The sequence below is a fragment of the Mastigoproctus giganteus genome, chromosome 10 (assembly GCF_048544385.1).
Source record: "Mastigoproctus giganteus isolate SK-2022 chromosome 10, ASM4854438v1, whole genome shotgun sequence".
Classification (NCBI taxonomy): domain Eukaryota; kingdom Metazoa; phylum Arthropoda; class Arachnida; order Uropygi; family Thelyphonidae; genus Mastigoproctus; species Mastigoproctus giganteus.
Window position 1 is genome coordinate 217,848,444 of NC_143584.1, and position 20,311 is coordinate 217,868,754.

The 20,311-nt window shown below is 39.0% G+C and overlaps 1 protein-coding gene across 1 annotated transcript in view; it reads left to right on the forward strand.

Annotated features, from left to right (window-relative positions):
- The first annotated feature begins 11,309 nt into the window (after positions 1-11,309).
- Positions 11,310-20,311, forward strand: part of LOC150079928 (glutamine amidotransferase-like class 1 domain-containing protein 1) — a 31,932-nt gene continuing 22,930 nt past the window's right edge. Inside the window, exon 1 of the mRNA XM_090382845.1 lies at positions 11,310-11,557. Within this exon, the coding sequence (XP_090238971.1) occupies positions 11,503-11,557 (55 nt within the window). The 5' untranslated portion in view covers positions 11,310-11,502. The remainder of the gene's footprint in view (positions 11,558-20,311) is intronic.

The following is a 20,311-nucleotide window of genomic DNA, read 5'->3' on the forward strand; positions in this document are numbered from 1 at the left end:
CACTGTAATTTGCAAAATTGAAGCCTTTCTTCGTAAGAGCACCCCTTTGTTCCATTCACTAATCTTGTTGCCCTTCTCTGTACTCGTTCCAGCAGCTCTACATCCTTCTTGAAATGAGGCCTCCAGACATGTATACAGTACTCTAGGTGTGGCCTGACCATTGCCTTATACAAGGGAATAATCACCTCCTTATCCCTGCTGGAAAAATTCCTGTATATCATTGACAATACTCCATGAGCTACACTTGCAGCCCGTCTGCACTGCTCAGAGAACTTCATATCTGCCTGCACAACCACCCCCAAGTCCCTTTCATTCTCTACCACTGTCAGTGTAGTACCACAGAGTTGATACGTTGCTCTGGGGTTGCTGTTTCCCATGTGTAGTACTTTACATTTGTCAATGTTAAACTTCATTTGCTACCTCTCAGCCCATCTGCTCAACCTTTCCAGATCCTGTTGCAGCAGCATAGTGTCAGTAGTGTCCTTGACAACCCGGCCAACCTCTGTATCGTCTGCAAACTTAGACATTAAGCTTGATATACCATCATCAATATCATTTATAAATACAGAAAACAATAATGGACCCAACACTGAGCCCTGAGGGACTCCACTAATAACATTAGTCCACGATGAGCAGTGTCCATTGATTACCACTCTCTGTCTTCTCCCCCTCAACCACCCCTTTATCCATAGCAGCAATTTGCCTCCAATGTCACACTGCTCCAATTTGTGTAGCAGTCTTCCATGTGCAACAGTATCAAAAGCCTTTCTAAGATCCAAGTATATAATATCAAAGTTATTCCCTGCATCCAGTTCTTTTGTGACTGCATCATAGTATCCAATCAAATTGGTCAGGCAAGACTTCCCCTTAACAAAGCCATGCTGTGTCCGAGCTATAACTGAAGTCTTGTCTAAATGATCCTGCAGTGCTTCTTTAACCAGTGCCTCCATTAATTTTCCTGGAACAGAAGTTAAGCTCACAGGTCTATAATTACTTGTGTCAGCCTTTGATCCTCCTTTGTGAATTGGGGTCACATTTGCACATTTCCAGTCTATGGGTACCTCCCCTGAGTCCAAGGAAGATCTCATAATTATGGCTAACGGTTTGCTTACTTCCTTTGCTGCCTCCTTTAATATAACTGGATAGATCCCATCCACCCCGGGTGCCTTTCTTGTGTTTATCTTCAACAGTTTCTCCTCCACTTTACTCCTAGTTATTTCAAGATTCTGTAGCTTACTGCTAGAGTTGAATACACCTCTGGCATTCCCCTTGCTGAATAACTCCCCATGTGTGAATGTCGATGCAAAATATTCATTTAGTTTGTTAGCTACCTGAGCAGGATCATCAACAGTTGACCCATCAATATCAAGTGGACCAATCTGATTCATCGCCTTCCTTCTAGAGTTTACATAAGTAAAAAACTCTTTGCTGTTTTTCTTTGCATCCCTTGCCAAGGATTTCTCGTAATCTGCCTTCACCTGCCTAACCTCCTTTGTAACTTGGTTGCATATCAACTTGTATCTATCATAGGCTTCTGTGTCATGTGTTAATTTGTATGTATCCCATGCATTTTTCTTCTCTGCCATATGCCTCATTAGTTCATCTGACATCCATTTTGGCCTAAACCTTGAACAATATTTCTTAGTATGTAAAGCCTAGTAGCTTCCAAGATACGTTCTTTGAATGCTTCCCATTTTGAATTTGCCGTTGGTAACATCATCAGTTGGTCCCCCTGTATAGAATTTAAATACTGTCTCAGTCCATCGTAGTCGCCTTTACGGAAGCAATAACCCTTCCCTTTACCCCTAATGGTAATTATCTCTTTGAGTAAATCCCACTTCACTACACTGTGATCACTGCCACCTAGTGGTTCATTTATCTGCAGATTCTTAATGCATGAAGAATCACTGCTGATAATCAAATCAAGAGTATTACTCCCTCTAGTCGCCTCCCGAACATGCTGATGTAGAAAACAATCATCCAATAAATCCACAAAAGCCCTGCTAGTGTGGAGTAACCAGCCCCCAAATTCCAGTCAATATCTGGGAAATTAAAATCTCCCATTATAAGACTCTCTGATTTACTGGCCCACTCTATTTCCCTGTACAGTTCCTTATTATACTCATCAGAGTCATTAGGCCTATAGCACACTCCTACTCTCAATTTTGATCTCCCAATGCTTATGTCACACCAAACTGACTCCACACTGCACTGTCCAGCGATGTCGACTGGCTTCACTTCCTTGGTTTTTATGTGTTTCTTAACTAATAGCATAACCCCTCCTCCCTTCCTATCCTGTCTATCCTTTCTGTAGACGTTGTACTCCCCAAATTGCAGTTCTGCAACCCTTATATCTGTGTGACACCACGTCTCTGATATCCCAACAATATCTGCCTTTGATGTTTTGAGCAATACCTCAAATTTATTTACTAAACTCCTAGCATTGGTGTACACGCAAGTATACCTGCACCTGTTTCTATTCTTAGCTACCCTAACACAACCCATGTGTTTACTTGTACCGCAATGGCTCCCAGCAGTCTCTGAAATATCATGCATCTTGTTTTTCAGGCTTCTGCTCATTCTAATAGAAGCAGTGCAAGAATCTCTTTCACCTCTGCCAGTGGCTACTGTCAATCTATTGGTCTTTGTCTCCCCCCCAAGCTAGCAGTTTTCCGACCCACCTAACACTGCCTCGATAGCATCAGCAAATATTCTTGCACCCTTTCTATTTAAATATTCTTGCACCCTTTCTATTTAAATATTCTTGCACCCTTTCTATTTAAAAAATGTCAATCATATACAGGTATTTTTCTAGCAGGGATAAGGAGGTGATTATCCCCTTGCATTATGCAATGACCAGGACCCACATTGAGTACTGAATGCAATTCAGTAATACAATTCAGTCTAAAATGAGGTCTGGGGCCCTCATTTCAGAAAGGATGTAGATCTGCGGGAACCAGTACCAAGAAGGGCAACAAGATTAATGAACCTAACAAATGGTTGCACTTACAAAGAAAGGCTTAAGTTTTGCAAATTACAGTGTCTGGAGGCTAGGCACCTGTGAGGCGATCTGACTGACGTGTATAGGGCTTTAAATGGTTTGAGTAAGCTCAATGCTGATTCTTTCTCTTGCCCAGATTAATCGTCTTAGGGAAATAAATTCAAATTGAGAAAGACAGCTGTAGAATAGATGTGCGGAAATTTGCATTTAGCCAGCGGGTGATTGATTGCTGGAACAAACGTCCGTCTATTGTTGTAGAAGTTGACAGCTTAAATGAAATCTTAACAGAACTGTACAATTATTTGGAGGGAAAGGATAGGTGAAATGGAAAGGGTCCTTTTTTTTTGGCTGATGCTGTATGAGTTTGCTTTTTTGCATGATATACCCCTACTAATGCTAAAGCTAATGTCTGAAGATATTCGTAGTGATCCACCGCCATGCTGCATGCAAGGTTTGCTACAGTGTCGGAAGAGATAACGGTTTGATGTCCATATAAGCCTCAACTCCCGTTCCAACACATCTCACACCTCACTCAAATGTTCAACTGCATTGTGGTAATGTGAATGTGGTGGCCAATCAAGATGGGTAATATTTTCACTGTGTTCCTCGAACCACTTGTGCACACATTACGAGATCGGTCTTCTTAGATCCTGTTTCTGTCAGGAAAAATGCAACATGGCAGGTTGCACATGGTCTCCTAAAAGCTACCGGTAGACCTCACCAGTGGAACATTGGTCCATACGTACCAGGGGTTCTGGTTCTTGCCAGCAAAACATGCGCCAAATTAAGCAACCACTGACACCTGTCTGGACACCTGCCAAATTAAGCATCCACTGATACCTGCCGGGCACCATGCACGATGGGTCCATAAACCCGTGTGGTTTTTACCATACACGAAAGCCCTGTGTCATTCGCTGTGTTGCACTACGATTTTGGACTCATCCAACTAGCCTATTCATTTCCAGTCCTCCAGTATCCAACCAGCATGTTGACACCACATCATTCGCTGTCGACGATGATCAGTAGTGAGGAGAGGGGTGTCTTTTGTATTGTCTGCTTTGGAACCCCATATGTCTGAATGTGCGGCACAAAGTCATTTGAGATTTATTAACCAATTGTTATATCAAATTATCTTCTATAAGTAGATTATAGACCTAGTCAGGATCCTTAGTTTATTCTAAATTGAGATAGCGAGATTTCGAAGCTAATCAATACTTACGAGTCCGTAGAAATACCGTTCGTGAATTCCCGCCATTTTTACACGATAGCATAAGCTTAGTGTAGTATACTGCATAATATAATATTGTCAATTAATCAGTAAATCTATTAATCTTGATAAACTTTATTGTCAATTAAATTGTATTTTTAACTCTATAAATATATATAACGACTTAATCGTAACAAATAATTAATACATAACTATAGTGGTACACGTGATACGGAAGTTGTATAAAGGGAACACTAGATACCGAAAAAAAAAAAAAATATATATATATATATATATATATAACATAACTGTTTTGGGATATAACTTAAGGATTTAATTTTTGTTTTAAATTTTATTGAATTAAATTGGAATCATGACTCTGACCAGGCAGCAAAGCAAAATTCTCATGCTAATGGGAGTGCTGTGGTTCAGGGGAGAACTGAGGGGGGCAGTTGCCCTCTGAATCACAGTCTATTAAAATGCACTGTTTGCTTGATGTTTGCGGAGCAGTCGGGTACGGGACATGATACTGCCAAGGGGGATGTCTTTGTGTGTGCACTATGTAAGGAGTGCAAGGAAATCAGGCGACAACTCAGCGTTGTTATGGGCCTTTATGAGACCTTGAAGGACAGGGTGGATGCCCTCGAAGGAAATAAATTGAGAGGCCCATCAAGCTCTCAGCTGCCCACATCAACGCCAGAGCTTGCACTTGGTCATCAGGCAACACAGGGGCAGCCCCCTAGGCAGAATGCGCTGGTCCCACAGGAACTAGTAGTTGTTGGTGACTCTATTGTCAGGGAAACGGGGAACATACTTTGTAAAAAGGATAGGTGGAATAGGACCAGCGTATGTCTGCCAGGGGCAAAGGTTGATGACGTTGTAGAGCGGATATCATCTTTTAAGGGCACAAAAGGTGATATAGTTGTACACGTTGGCACTAATGATATTAAGATTAGGAGACCGGCGGAATTACTTAGCAAGTACAGGTCACTGTTGAAAAAAAAGCCGTGAATTAGGGTTGAACTTGAAAGTGTCTGCAATTCTGCCCAGACACGATAGGAGGGAGTATATGATGAGAGCCTTGTCGATCAATTCGGCCCTGGAGGGATTGTGCAAGGCTCAAGGGGTAGAATTTTTTTCAGCCTGGACTGTACTTGTTAACAGGAGAGATTGCTTCTACAGGGATGGGATACACTTAAATAGAAAGGGTGCAAGAATTTTTGCTGATGCTGTCGAGGCAGTGTTAGGTGGGTCGGAAAACTGCTAGTTGGGGGGGATACAAGGACTAATAGATTAACAGTAGCCACTGCCAGAGGTGGAAGTGATTCTTGCACTGCTTCTATTCAAATGAGCAGAAGTCTGAAAAACAAGATGCAGGATATTTCAGAGACTGCTGGTAGTCATTGCGTTACAAGTAAACACATGGGTTGTGTTAGGGTAGCTAAGAATAGAAACAGGTGCATGTATACCTGCGTGTACACCAATGCTAGGAGTTTGGTAAATAAATTTGATGAATTTGAGGTATTGCTCAAAACATCAATGGCAGATATTGTTGGGATATCAGAGACGTGGTGTCACACAGATATAAGTAATGCGGAACTGGAATTTGGGGAATACAATGTATATAGAAAGGATAGACAGGACAGGAGGGGAGGAGGGGTTATGCTATTAATTAAGAAACACATAAAGTCAAAGGAAGTGAAGCCAGTTGACATCGATGGACAGGGCAGTGTTGAGTCAGTTTGGTGTGACATAAGCATAGGGAAATCAAAATTGAGAGTAGGAGTGTGCTATAGGCCTAATGACTCTGATGACTATAATAAGATATTGTACAGGGAAATAGAGTGGGCCAGTAAATCAGAGAGTCTTATAATGGGGGATTTTAATTTCCCAGATATTGACTGGAATTTGTGGGTTGGTCACTCGCACACTAGCAAGGGTTTTGTGGATTTATTGGATGATTGTTTTCTACATCAGCATGTTCGTGAGGCAACAAGAGGGAGCAATACTCTTGATCTGATTATCAGTAGTGATTCTTCATGCATTAAGAACCTGCAGATAAATGAACCACTAGGTGGCAGTGATCACAGTGTGTTGAAGTGGGATTTACTCAAGGAGGTAACTACCATCAGAGGTAAAGGGAAGGGTTTTTGTTTTCGTAAAGGCGACTATGATGGTCTGACACAGTATTTAAATTCTATACAGTGGGACCAACTGATGATGTTACCAACAGCAAACTCAAAATGGGAAGCATTCAAGGAACTAATCTTGGTGGCTACCAGGCTTTACATACCAACTAAGAAATATTGTTCAAGGTTTAGGCCTAAATGGTTGTCAGATGGACTAATGAGACATGTGGCAGAGAAGAAAAATGCATGGGATACATACAAATTAATGGGTGACATGGAAGCCTATGATAGATATAAGTTGGTCTGTAACCAAGTCACAAAGGAGATTAGGCAGGCAAAGGCAGACTACGAAAAATCCTTGGCAAAGGATGCAAAGAAAAACAGAAAGGAGTTCTTTACATACTTGAACTCGAGAAGGAAAGGGATGAATCAGATTGGTCCACTGGATATTGATGGTTCAACAGTTGAGGATCCTGCTCAGGTGGCTAACAATCTAAACGAGTATTTTGCATCTACATTCACGCATGAGGAGTTATTCAGGAAGGAGAATGATGTAGGTAAAGTAAACATTGGCAGTGTGCTGGATGATTTTGTAATAACAGAGACGGAAGTGGAGGAGAGATTGTTGAGGATAAACATAAAAAAGGCACCTGGGGTGGATGGGATCTATCCAGTTATATTAAAGGAGGCAGCAAAGGAAGTATGCAAACCCCTAGCCATAATTATGAGAGCTTCTTTGGACTCAGGGGAGGTACCCATAGACTGGAGATGTGCAAATGTAACCCCAATTCACAAAGGAGGATCAAAGGCTGACACAAGTAATTATAGACCTTTAGTTTAACTTCTGTTCCAGGTAAATTAATGGAGGCACTGGTTAAAGAAGCACTGCAGGATCATCTAGACAAGAATTCAGTTATAGCTCAGACGCAGCATGGCTTTGTTAAGGGGAAGTCTTGCCTGACCAATTTGATTGGATACTATGATGTAGTCACAAAAGAACTGGATGCAGGGAATAACTTTGATATTATATATTTGGATCTTAGAAAGGCTTTTGATACTGTTGCACATGGAAGACTGCTGCACAAATTGGAGCAGTGTGGCATTGGAGGCAAATTGCTGCTATGGATAAGGGGATGGTTGAGTGGCAGAAGACAGAGAGTGGTAATCAATGGACACTGCTCAACGTGGACTAATGTTATTAGTGGAGTTCCTCAAGGTTCAGTGTTGGGTCCATTGTTGTTTTCGGTGTTTATGAATGATATTGATGATGGGATATCAAGTTTAATGTCTATGTTTGCAGATGATACAAAGGTTGGCAGGGTCGTTAAGGACACTACTGACGCTATGCTGCTGCAACAGGATCTGGAAAGGTTGAACAGATGGGCTGAGAGGTGGCAAATGAAGTTTAACATTGAGAAATGTAAAGTACTACATATGGGTAACAGTAACCCCAGAGCAATGTATCAACTCTGCGGTACTACACTGACAGTGGTGGAGAATGAAAAGGACCTGGGGGTAATTGTGCAGGCAGATATGAAGTTCTCTGAGCAGTGCAGACGAGCTGCAAGAGTAGCTCATGGTGTCTTGTCAATGATATACAGGAATGTTTCTAGCAGGGATAAGGAGGTGATTATTCCCTTGAATAAGGCAATGGTTAGGCCACATCTTGAGTACTGTATACAGGTCTGGAGGCCTCATTTCAAGAAGGATGTAGAGCTGCTGGAACGGGTACAGAGAAGGGCAACAAGATTAGTAAATGGAACAAAGGGTTGCTCTTACGAAGAAAGGCTTAAGTTTTGCAAATTACAGAGTCTGGAGACTAGGCACCGGCGAGGTGATCTGATAGAGGTGTATAAGGCTTTGAATGGTTTGAGCATGCTCAATGCCAATGGGATTCTTCATCTTTCTCAGAATAATCACCTCAGAGGGCATAAATTCAAATTGAGGAAGGACGGATGTCGGATAGATGTGCGGAAATTTGCCTTTGGCCAGCGGGTGGTTGGTTGGTGGAACCGACTTCCATCACTTGTTGTTGAAGTTGATAGCCTAAACAAATTTAAAGCTCAACTGGACAGGTATTTCGAACGAACGGAGGGGTGAAATGGGAGAGGGTTTTTTTTTTTTTTTTTTGGCTGATGCTGAATAATGAATAAGCTTGCTTTCTTGCATCATATGCCTCTACTAATGCTAATGCTAATGCTAATGCTAATATTGTTCTCGCACTTCCCATATTGCGTTGTGATGTCAGCTGTTGTACAGTGACCTGCTGTGAGCCCGTATGGGCCTTGCTTGACGTGCTACCACACCGTATGTAATGCATCATTGTCTATTACGTTTAGATAAACCTCACAATTGATGATTTTCTCCAAAAACAAACAGTGGTCTCAGACCAAACCATGAAAAAAGGCTAAGACCATCATACTACCTCTACCAAACTTCATTGTTGGAACGATGCAGTCCAGCAGGTGTCTTTCTGGGCATCCGCAACACATAGACATGACCGCTAGACTGCTATACTAAGTATTGTGGCTCACCAATCCAAAGCACAGCTTTCCATTGGTCTACAGTTCAAGTACAACGGGCCTTACACCAAGTTGGATGGCGTCTAGTATTACTCAGGGTGATTGGTGGACACCTGCATGGCGGTTGTAACTCATGAAGAGTCTTGCCCACTGATACTGATAAGAATATTTTTTGCATTTTCATTATTTCGTAAATCATGGTGTATTCAATTAAGGAACATTGTTAAAATAACCTCTATTAGACTTAAGTTTTGTGTTTAAAGAAAACATATTTTCGGTAATCCAATAATATAGCATTCCAAACGCAACAGCTCCGACCTGTTATTGAACTTGTGATTGCTCCAGCTAACTCGCTGTGACAAATGTATTTTTTGATCGTGTAATAAAATACTATGCATATTTACGTTCTGCGGGGAAATTTTTTATAGGAAGTAACAGAGCAACGAATTAAAAAAAAAAAGTATTAATAAAAAAAAAGAAAAATGACAAAATACAAAATGACATTTTTTATTTTTAATTAAAAAAAACGAAACTAGTAAGTACGAAGTGTAAAGTAATCAGAAGTAAATTTTATATAGTCCAACACTATTTCTCTAGTTTTAGTTTCCTGTGTAGCAATGTTACCCGCATTGTTCTTTATCAGTATGTGGGCATTTAATATTTTTCCACCATCGACGATTGCAGTTGTTGTCCTTGGTCACCCTGACATGGTACGAAATTCCACTGCCAGGAAATTGGAAAATAGGTCCAGAATCTGTGGTTGCTACATATAATTTATACACTGCGTGTAAATATATGCATTTGTAATTTTGGCATACTGCCAAAGCAAAGGTAATAATTACTTTGTGGACATGTGTTGTAAGTCATATTGGGCGGCTCTCGAACTCTAGTTCAGCCTTGACAGCAAGTCGAAGCTGTTTTCTTCTGTTATGTATACAGATCACTGTAAATGGGCAAGAACTGTGTATAGCGTTTGTATAATGAATGAGATGTGATGTTCTTGTGTTGTTTCTGGCCACCGAACTACCAAAAAAACAGAGATCACTAGGAAAATCCGCTTCCTGTTATTTCTTCCTTGCACAAACAATAAGCCAGGCCTTTGCTGTCTTGTAATATAGTAAAATCCTGTTCCAGAAAGGGCTAGGAAACACCTGTCAGTAGCCAGTCAGCAGTACGAGACTCAAGACTCAAGAAGATAAAGGTCCATAAGAAAGTGATGCCAAAAGTCCAGTTAAAACCTTTTTTTAAAAAACAAAATACTGCAGAACTGCAAATATACCTTGATAGACTGATGATGTTCAGAACTATTTGCCTAATAATGTCCATTTAAGATAAGATAGATAAGGTAGTGATAAAGAATGTGGAACCAGAACCATCACAGAAGCAAGCATCTAACAACAAGATTAAAGTATAAAATGTACTTTAAAAAAGATTGTAGTAGAAATGCATTTAAGGATCCCTGACGCATTAACATGTAAGATGTTTACAAATCAGGTCAGAAAAAATGACTAATTTTGTTTAGAATTAGTAAATTCGACATTTGGAATGAAACTTCTTTATTAACACCTTTAGAGAACGTATTCCATCTAATTTTCCACCTGTTAGGTAATTCAGTCTTGATTCTTGATTCAGTCTTGAGTCTAGCCTTAAAATTTTTTGAATTCGCTGATGAGTCATAGGAAATAGGTGATAATTGCTAGATAGTATTAAAGTTCAAGGCAGAACTAGACAAATATTTGGAGTGAATGGATGGATGAAATGGGAAGGGTGTTTTTTTTTTTTTTTTGGCCGATGCTATATAAGCTTGCTTTCTTGTATCATATGCCCTACTAATGCTAATTCTTCTCATTTATTTTCAACACGTGTTGATTATATACCCCTCCCCATTGAGATAATTAAACAGAGTAAGCCAATCTTTCCAACTTTTTTCCTCAGCTACGGACAACAAAAATATTAAATTATACATGTAAATATATTAATTACTATTTTTTACATACAGTGATATGTACTACCGCCCTCGTGGATAGCGCAACTGGTAGAGTCGTCGTCCTCCTCACACAGGGTGGAAAAGACCCGAGTTCGAGTCCCGTCGATGATGTGAGGAATATTTATGAGCCTTTTTACAACGTGGCTGAATTAGTCGGGCTCATGCATGGTTTTTCTTCCCGGAAACTCGGGTTTTTTGTCTAGCAAACGAAAATCGACCACAGAACACACGCAGTTTACAGACAGTATACGGAGCAATATGGCCTTAGTTGTTGGTGCTCCTAAAACCCTACAACAACAACAACAACATACATGTATATACTATTCATAACAGTGATAGGAACAGTGAACGATAAAGATAATTAGGTTTATGTCACAGCGAGTCGCTGGAGCAATCACAGGTTCAGTCACAGTTGGATATTTGGGACGCTATAATATAGGATGCCATGTTTTCTTACTTTGCATGCTTTTTCACAATAATTTTTTTGTAAAAAAAAGTGTTCCACAATTTCTTTTGATTTGCTAAGGTTGTTAGAAAGAAACTGAAAGGTGTGGTAGCATACTTCCGTATTAACACCAGGGCAATGCCCTCTTGTTCAACAGGCTTCGTCGTTTTTTATACACATAATCTGTAGGTTAGGTAATTTGGCGTCAAAAATGGCAGGTGCAGTCCGGCAAAGCTGTTTAATCGTTCTTAGTGGTGCAAAAGAAGGTGAGTATCTATTTATTTGCGAAGTTATGTTGAAAATAAAAACCTCTGAGACTGAACGTCTTCTATATTTTACACATATACATAGGGTTAATTAAGACCACCTGCATGTGACACCATACCACCCACTTCTCTGTAACGAAAGTAGTGAAGAGGCCATGAAGCGAACTGGCAAATTTTATTTCAAATTTATAATGATAGGTGTAGATATGTAAACCATGGGCGAGTACCTTATTTTTTAGTATATATGAACGATCTTTTGAAAACATGTTTTTAACATAATGAAACAATAAAACTGTTGATCAAAACGTCGACATTGTGACCGTCCTGTAGAGCTCATACTGCGGTAATTAATATTCAGACTCGGATGTATTCATAAGTTTACATCTGTTCTTTTATAAAGTAAGGTGGGAACAATAAAAGAATTCATATAATGATATCAGAGATGGAAGGGTTGACGAAACCAGTTAAGTCGAATGTAATTGGAAACGCCCCTATTTCATGTGATATTTTCTTTGGCCGGGTATAATAAGAGCTAGCGCATTTTAGATTTTGTTGGATTTTGGATGGTAAGCAATCTATTGAAACAATTATATATGGAGAGCACTTGAGCTCAGTGTCTGAGATCAAGTTTTTAGTATCTGGCAACCAAAACACAACGAAACGCCTTTTTTTTGTCAAAAGTTTATCCAATACGTGCAGAGGTGAAGTCAGGTTATTAAATCAATATTTTCACTAGTTTCTTTTTCAACACTTAGTAGGGCCAGATCACCAAGTTGATCTTGTTCCACCCTCTTAAGTAGTTGAGAATTTTGACTTTAAATGAAGATAACCCTTAACTCACAGTGCCCTCATTGACCCTCACAATATCCATATTGACCGTCATAGCACCCCATAAATGGCACTTAGTGGCAAATTGATTTGAAGCTTGCCTAATGCTATGCCACTCAGTGCATGAAAGCGTACACAAATTTATTGCTTTTGACAACTAGCTGTCAGGATCTTGTAATTGGCAGTAATTATCTTAACATTTTGATTTTTTTTTTTTTTTTTCAAAGTGTAACACGAAATACTTTCAGCTTAATTTTAAAAAGTAAACGTATTGACTGGAATGGTATTTTAGCCTAATTTTAATGCTTAGCAACTCTGTTGCCTTACTATTAATTGATTTATAGCACATTGCTGATATGGGAAACATTTGAATCGGAGTCGGGACTTTAACCAAAGAAAAAAGTGTTAACGTTTAATATTCTTGAATTTTTTTTTTATGAAAATTTTTTTATATTCTTATATGACCTAAGAATATAGAGCTTTTGTTGAAAGCTTAAAGCAGAATTTTTATATTGGTCCTTGGACTATAGATTATTTTAGGGCAATAGCCTCATGCTATTTGGTAAAATTATTAGCATATAGGTTAGTGCAGTTGCATCAGTTTAATTCGTAGCCATCTTCCAAAGTAGTTAAGTTGGCATCGATTTAATAATATCGCATATTGTGAATACTTTCACAACGAGTTGTCATGGTATTACACTACCTTGAATAAGTAACGCTTTACCAGTGGAGGAGACTAATTTTACTTATTCTCGGTGGATACCACCACCCAGACAGCACCTTTTCAAAGATTATTGGCTTCTCATCGGTGGGTGGGCAGGTACCCTTGTTGCAGTAGTGACAACTCAGTTATGAAGTATAACTCCACAATCTGAGAGATGCTTGATGTGTGTGCACTAGTATAGACTATATAGTATTTTAGGGCAAGAGCCTCATGCTACAAGATAGAATGACTAGCATATAGGTTAGTGCAGTTGCATCAGTTTAATCTGTAGCCATCTACCAAAGTAGTTAAGTTGGCATCGATTTAATTATATAACCCCAGGGGCTCCCATCTGCTGAGTATGGGCTTGGCACACCCAGGGTCCTGAGCTGGATATCATCATTCTTCTCTTTCTTGGTGATTCCCTTCTCTCTCTCTCTCTCTCTCTCTCTCTCTCTCAGGGTACTTGGGAATTTTTTTTTGCCTGATGCAGCATAAGCCTCATGCTTCCTTGCACCATATAGCTAATAATAATAATAATAATCTCATATTGTGAACAAGTTGCCATGGTATTGCGCTACCTCAACTAAATAACTCTTCACCAGTGGAGAAGACTAATGTTACTTATTCTCGGCAGATACCACCACCCAGATGGCACCGTTTTGAAGCTTATTAGCCTCTCATCGGTGATGCAATTTCATCACCGATGAGATCACCCTAAAACACTCTATAGTCTATACTACTGCACACCATCAGACATCTCTCATATTGTGGAGTTATATTTCATAACTGGGTTGTCACTATTGCAACAACCAAGGTACCTGCCCCCTCACTGATGAGAAGCCAATAAGATTCGAAACAATGCTGTCTGGGTGGTGGTGGTATCTGCCAAGAATAATTTACATTAGTCTTTTTCACTGGTGAAGCGTTACTTATTCCAGGTAGTGCAATACCACTGTAACTCATTGTGAAGGTATTCACAATATGAGATGTAATTAAATCAATGCCAACTTAGCTACTTTTGTAGATGGCTACTAACCTATGTTGTCGGTAGGGCCATCTTTAATATTGTCACTGTAGGCTAAAACAAAATTGTCACCCCCAAAAGTGTATTGTAGTTGCACTAGATCAGTCACATGTTTTATTGAGAATTTATAATACAATTGAACAAATCAGTTAATATTCTTATTCCAAGACAAATAAGTCCCTCAGTGGATTGAAAATGGATGATGATGGCTCTGAAAATGCAAAGAATGTTGAATATCATCATGATGTCAGACAATATCACTCATACTGCATGATAGAAGAGATGAGAGTGGGTTCCTAGAGCTTTGCTTTGGAGATAAACTGGAATTCACCACTTCAAGCCTCCAATAAGCAAATTGATCATATTGCAATGGATGATGAAAGTTGTCTACTACATAGTGTTTCATATTACTCTTTGACATCTGGTTATGTTTGTTACACCTGGGTGGTCACCTTAAGTATACTAGGTGCAGTGCTTCAGAACTTGCACATAAGGTTATACCCAGGGTTACTAACATTCTACCTTTGTAAAGGTGCAAGCAAGGGATATGTTTTTTGTAAAATTTGGTCCGCTGACTGACAAGAGGGATGTGAATATTAGTTCCATCTGTGTTTTTGACTCCCAGCTAGCAAACCCTAGCTGATTTTACAATCCAGAAATATTGAGAAAGGCTGGCATTATGGTAAAGTTTACCCTGCTTGTTGGCAGTTTCATGAAATCGTATACAAGGTATTTGGCATCTGTCTCTAAGAATCCATTCAACAAAGGGTGGCATTTCTTTCTGTGCCATCAATTACCATTAGTAGAGGCATATGATGCAAGAAAGTAAGCTTATGCAGCATCAGCCAAAAAAAATTTAGGCTCCCAACTTCCACGACAAGGGATGGAAGTCTGTTCCACCAACCAACTGCCCGCTGGCTAAAGGCAAATTTCCGCACATCTATCCCACATCTGTCTTTCCTCAATTTGAAATTATGCCCTCTCAGGTGATTATTCTGAGCAAGAGGCAGAATCTCATCAGCATTAAGCATGCTCAAACCATTCAAGGCTTTATACACGTCTATCAGATCACCTCACCGGTGCCTAGTCTCCAGACACTGTAATTTGCAAAACTTAAGCCTTTCCTCGTAAGAGCAACAATTTGTTCCATTCACTAATCTTGTTGCCCTTTTCTGTACTCATTCCAGCAGCTCTACATTCTTCTCGAAATGAGGCCTCCAGACCTGTATACAGTACTCAAGGTGTGGCCTGACCATTGCCTTATACAAGGGAATAATTACCTCCTTATCCCTGCTAGAAAAATTCCTGTATATCATTGATAAGACACCATGAGTTACTCTTGCAGCCCGTCTGCACTGCTCAGAGAACTTCATATCTGCCTGCACAATTACCCCCAGGTCCTTTTCATTCTCTACCACTGTCAGTGTAGTACCACAGAGTTGATACGTTGCTCTGGGGTTGCTGTTTCCCATATGTAGTACTTTACATTTGTCAATGTTAAACTTCATTTGCCACCTCTCAGCCCATCTGCTCAACCTTTCCAGATCCTGTTGCAGCAGCATAGCGTCAGTAGTGTCCTTAACAACCCTGCCAACCTTTGTATCATCTGCAAACTTGGACATTAAGCTTGATATACCATCATCAATATTATTTATAAATACAGAAAACAATAATGGACCCAACACTAAACCCTGAGGGACTCCACTAATAACATTAGTCCATGATGAGCAGTGTCCATTGATTACCACTCTCTGTCTTCTCCCCCTCAACCACCCCTTTATCCATAGCAGCAATTTGCCTCCAGTGCCACACTGCTCCAATTTGCACAGTAGTCTTCCATGTGCAACAGTATCAGAAGCCTTTCTAAGATCCAAGTATATAATATCAAAGTTATTCCCTGCATCCAGTTATTTTGTGACTGCATCATAGTATCCAATCAAATTGGTCAGGCGAGACTTCCCCTTAACAAAACCATGCTGTGTCCGAGCTATAACTGAAGTCTTGTCTAGATGATCCTGCAGTGCTTCTTTAACCAGTGCCTCCATTAATTTTCCTGGAACATAAGTTAAACTCACAGGTCTATAATTACTTGTGTCAGCCTTTGATCCTCCTTTGTGAATTGTGGTCACATTTGCACATCTCCAGTCTATGGGTACCTCCCCTGAGTCCAAGGAAGCTCTCATAATTATGGCTAAGGGTTTGCTTACTTCCTTTGCTGCCTCCTTTAATATAACTGTATAGATCCCATCCACTCCAGGTGCCTTTCTTGTGTTTATCTTCAACAATTTCTCCTCCACTTTTCCCTCAGTTATTACAAGATTCTGTAGCTTACTGCTAGAGTTGAATACACCTCTGGCATTCCCCTCGCTGAATAACTCCTCATGTGTGAATGTCGATGCAAAATATTCATTTGGTTTGTTAGCTACCTGAGCAGGATCATCAACAGTTGAACCATCGATATCAAGTGGACCAATCTGATTCATCCCCTTCCTTCTAGAGTTTACATAAATAAAGAACTCTTTGCTGTTTTTCTTTGCAATTATTCGGTAAACTTTGTCACTTGACATGAACTGCCCTTGAAAATTACTCTGTGTAGTTGCTATAAAAAGCTTTCATGAGGTTGACCAGTTTGACATCACTTTATAATAGCTGAGAACAAGATGATGGAAAATGCACAGCAGGAATTCAGTTGTTGGGAAAAATGAATTCAAGAATTAATTTTTTCCAACATTTGGAAAAATGAATTCTTCATAAAATCTGTGCTTGATCTCTGCCACAAGCAGCCGGTTCATGCATGGAAACAATGGTTTAATATCATGGTTACAATATTTTCGCCACCATCATAATGCTGTGTAAATTGATGAAGACTGCACATACCTTTTTATAATTGTTCCTTAAAGAGAGTAGCTTTTTTTTTTTTTTTTATTATCGTCTAATGTGAAAGTACTTTTTCTCTGAAGCATATTCATTGATATTCTCTGATACAATGTTATGTGTGCATTTAAAGTTGGCATTAGAGCACAACAACATTTGTTTATTGTAATTTGATTGCATTTAAAAAACTGCATTGTTTAAATTTTTATCCACTAACACTACATTTTAGTTATTATAAACGTTTATAGATGCAAATAAGTTCAGTTGGTAGTTCTTAATATCCATTGAAACTACAGTAATGCCCAAACTGGGTGTGCAATGCAACTAGCTATAACTCTCTAAAAATCTGGGAAAATTTTAAATCTGGCCCCTCTCAATTCCCTAGGATATTGGATTTAAAGAGTTTACAGTATTTCATTTTTGCCCATTTTACTTTCAAAAGGTGATGATGCATTTTGAAGTTGCAGAAAGGTTCAATGAGATTGAGATATAAATTCATAAATTGAATTTCTGGTGTCAAAATTTTTGCTCGTAAGATCATTCATAGGGTGTTTCTTAGCTGAGGGTTTGCTGTATTACCAAGCTTTTCATTATTTATTTGGTAAATAATAAATATTTACCAATTCATTGCTCATTTGATTTTGAAAGATCATTAAGTTAAAATTATTAGATTATTACATTATAAGAGGAATTATATATTTGTATATAATTCCACTGCTTGGTTTTTCATAAGTGGATTTACTAATTTTTGAAATCATTAATTAGCTCCCATCTAGATTTTGTTATCTAGGCCATGGCCTAATTGGCATTATGGTAAAGTTGATCCTGCTTGTTGGTAGTTTCATGAAATCGTATACAAGGTATTTGGCATTCTGAGGATCATTTTGACATTAGGATGTTATGCAATAAAGATTTATTGAATTTCTAATAAGAAAACTGTGGCAAAACGTTATTTTGGAAAGCATTTAGTTTACTTCTGACTGAACAGAATGGTTTCAAATGCAAAAAAAAAAGTTGCATCAGGAAATGTGCATTGCAACTAGGGCTTACAATACCGGTCAAAATCTTAACACCAGTATTTTGGTATTTTTAATTTATGAAACTGGGATACCGGAATTCCAAAAACAAACGTTTTTCTCAATAAATTTTGATGACAGTTAGGTGCAATAAAGTAAGGAAAAAACAAGTACTGTAATTACTTGAATTCATGTTTTAAATAAACTTTTATTGCAGTAATAAATATTCTGAAAAAATACAGTTATTCTAAAAACAAAAAAATACATATTGTTACTGCAAAGTTTAGTTTTGTTTAAGCATCCACACTACCTGTCCGAATAAAGTGAGCTCTTAAGAAACATAAGCAATCAATAGTACGATCATTTTAAAATGGATCTAATTTTGGTACATACAGTATTTGATTGGCTGCAGAAAATGCCCCTTCGGATTCTATTCTGGTACTGAGATAATTGTAGACGATCTGTCCATAATTTATTTTCTAGGCTTTGAACTTTTTTAGCAAAAATAGTTAAAAGTATTTCATTAATTTCCGACTCAAGTTCATCTTAAAATCTCATTGGAGTCAGGCAATTTCTTATTTTGGAAAGAATTTGCGGAACACCGATGTTCTGTTCCATGTTGGTCTTCCATGGTTCAATTATGTTCATCGTTTTCTGAAGGAGAAAGATGTTTTATTAAGTGAAGTATAATTTTCACTATAGTATCTTTACTGAGTCTGGGAGAGAGCTAAGAGTGGGGATAAGGAATAAAGAGAGCAAAGAGTGCAGTTAAAGAATTCTTCACATATATAAATGCAAAGAAGAGAAGGACAAATCAGATCAGACTCGTATGTAATTGCGTGGGATAGTATTAGATACTGCAACTGATGTTGCAGATGAACTCGACAGTTACTTTGCATCGATATTTATAGAAGAAAAACCCTTCACGTCAATGAGAAATTATGGGAGTGAAGTTGAAAAAAATGTAATTAATGATGTTGAAATTTTGAATGATTATTTAATGAGAACTTTCGTGCCTACAGGCGAGTAAGGCTCCTGTGGTTAATGGCATATACCCTGTAATCTCCGTAGCCGAGTGGTCAGGAGCGGGAGTGCATAGCACACGCTCCTTGAGTAGACCGGGGTTCAAGCTCCTGACTGCTAAATACGGTCGATCTGCCAACCCACACTGGACCAGCGTGGCAGATTATGGTCCATTTCCCTCAACATGAATTGTTAAGGAGGCTTCCATCTTGCAGTGGGTTGATAATGGCTGCAGTTTACCTTTTTTTTTTTTTTTACCCTATAATCTTAAAGGAGGCGGCAAGTGAGTGCATTGAACCATTAAGGCTAGTTATGAGAGCATCACTGGACTCAGGAGAGGTTCCGTTGGATTGGTGTAAATTGGAACATAAAGGCGGTTCTAGGAGTGTAATTAGCAATCAGTAGTAGGGAAAATCATGGAGGCAATGATCAAGGGCGGAATTCAGGATCATTTAGATGGAATTCTGTAGGATACACAGCAGGGTTTTGTAAAGGGAAAATCATGTTTAACAAATTTAGTTAGCCATTTTGACAGGTCACTCATGAGCTGGATTTAGATAATAATTTCGACATTGTTTATTTGGATTTCAGCAAAGCATTTGACTCAGGCCCACATGAGTGGTTACTTTATAAGTTGGAGCAGGCTGGAATCATAGGGAAAATCCTTAGATGGATAGCACGATGGCTTGAGGGCACCAGGCAGAGGGTTGTGATAAATGGTTATTCCTCAGATTGGGTTAATGTAAGTAGTGGGGTTCCCCAAGGATCAGTATTGGGACCACTGTTGTTTTTGATTATCTTAAATGACACCTATGAAGGGATGGAGGGCGTGAGGTCTAAACTTGCAGATGATGTAAAGATCAGTAGAGTAGTTAATGATTGCTGCCAAGCAGAGCTTCTTCAGAGTGACCTAGATAGACTTCTGAGATGGTCAGAAAAGTGGCAGCTATGCTTTAATTCAGCAAAATACAAAGTCTTACACCTGGGGAACAGCAACCCCAAAATAACTTATACACTTGGTGGAGTTGAACTAAAGTCAGTAGTGGAGGAATGAGACTTGGGAGTTTCGATACAGTCAGACACGAAGTTGTCCGAGAATTGTGGACAGGTTACAATGTTGCATGGTGTCCTATAGATGATTTATCGAACATTTGCTAGTAGAGATAATGACATCATAATCACAGAAAGGTGATTTTTATAACCTTTATGTGATTAAATTATAAACAATTATTTTTTTAAATTAGTACCGAAAAACCAATATTTTTTGTATCAATTTTTTCAAT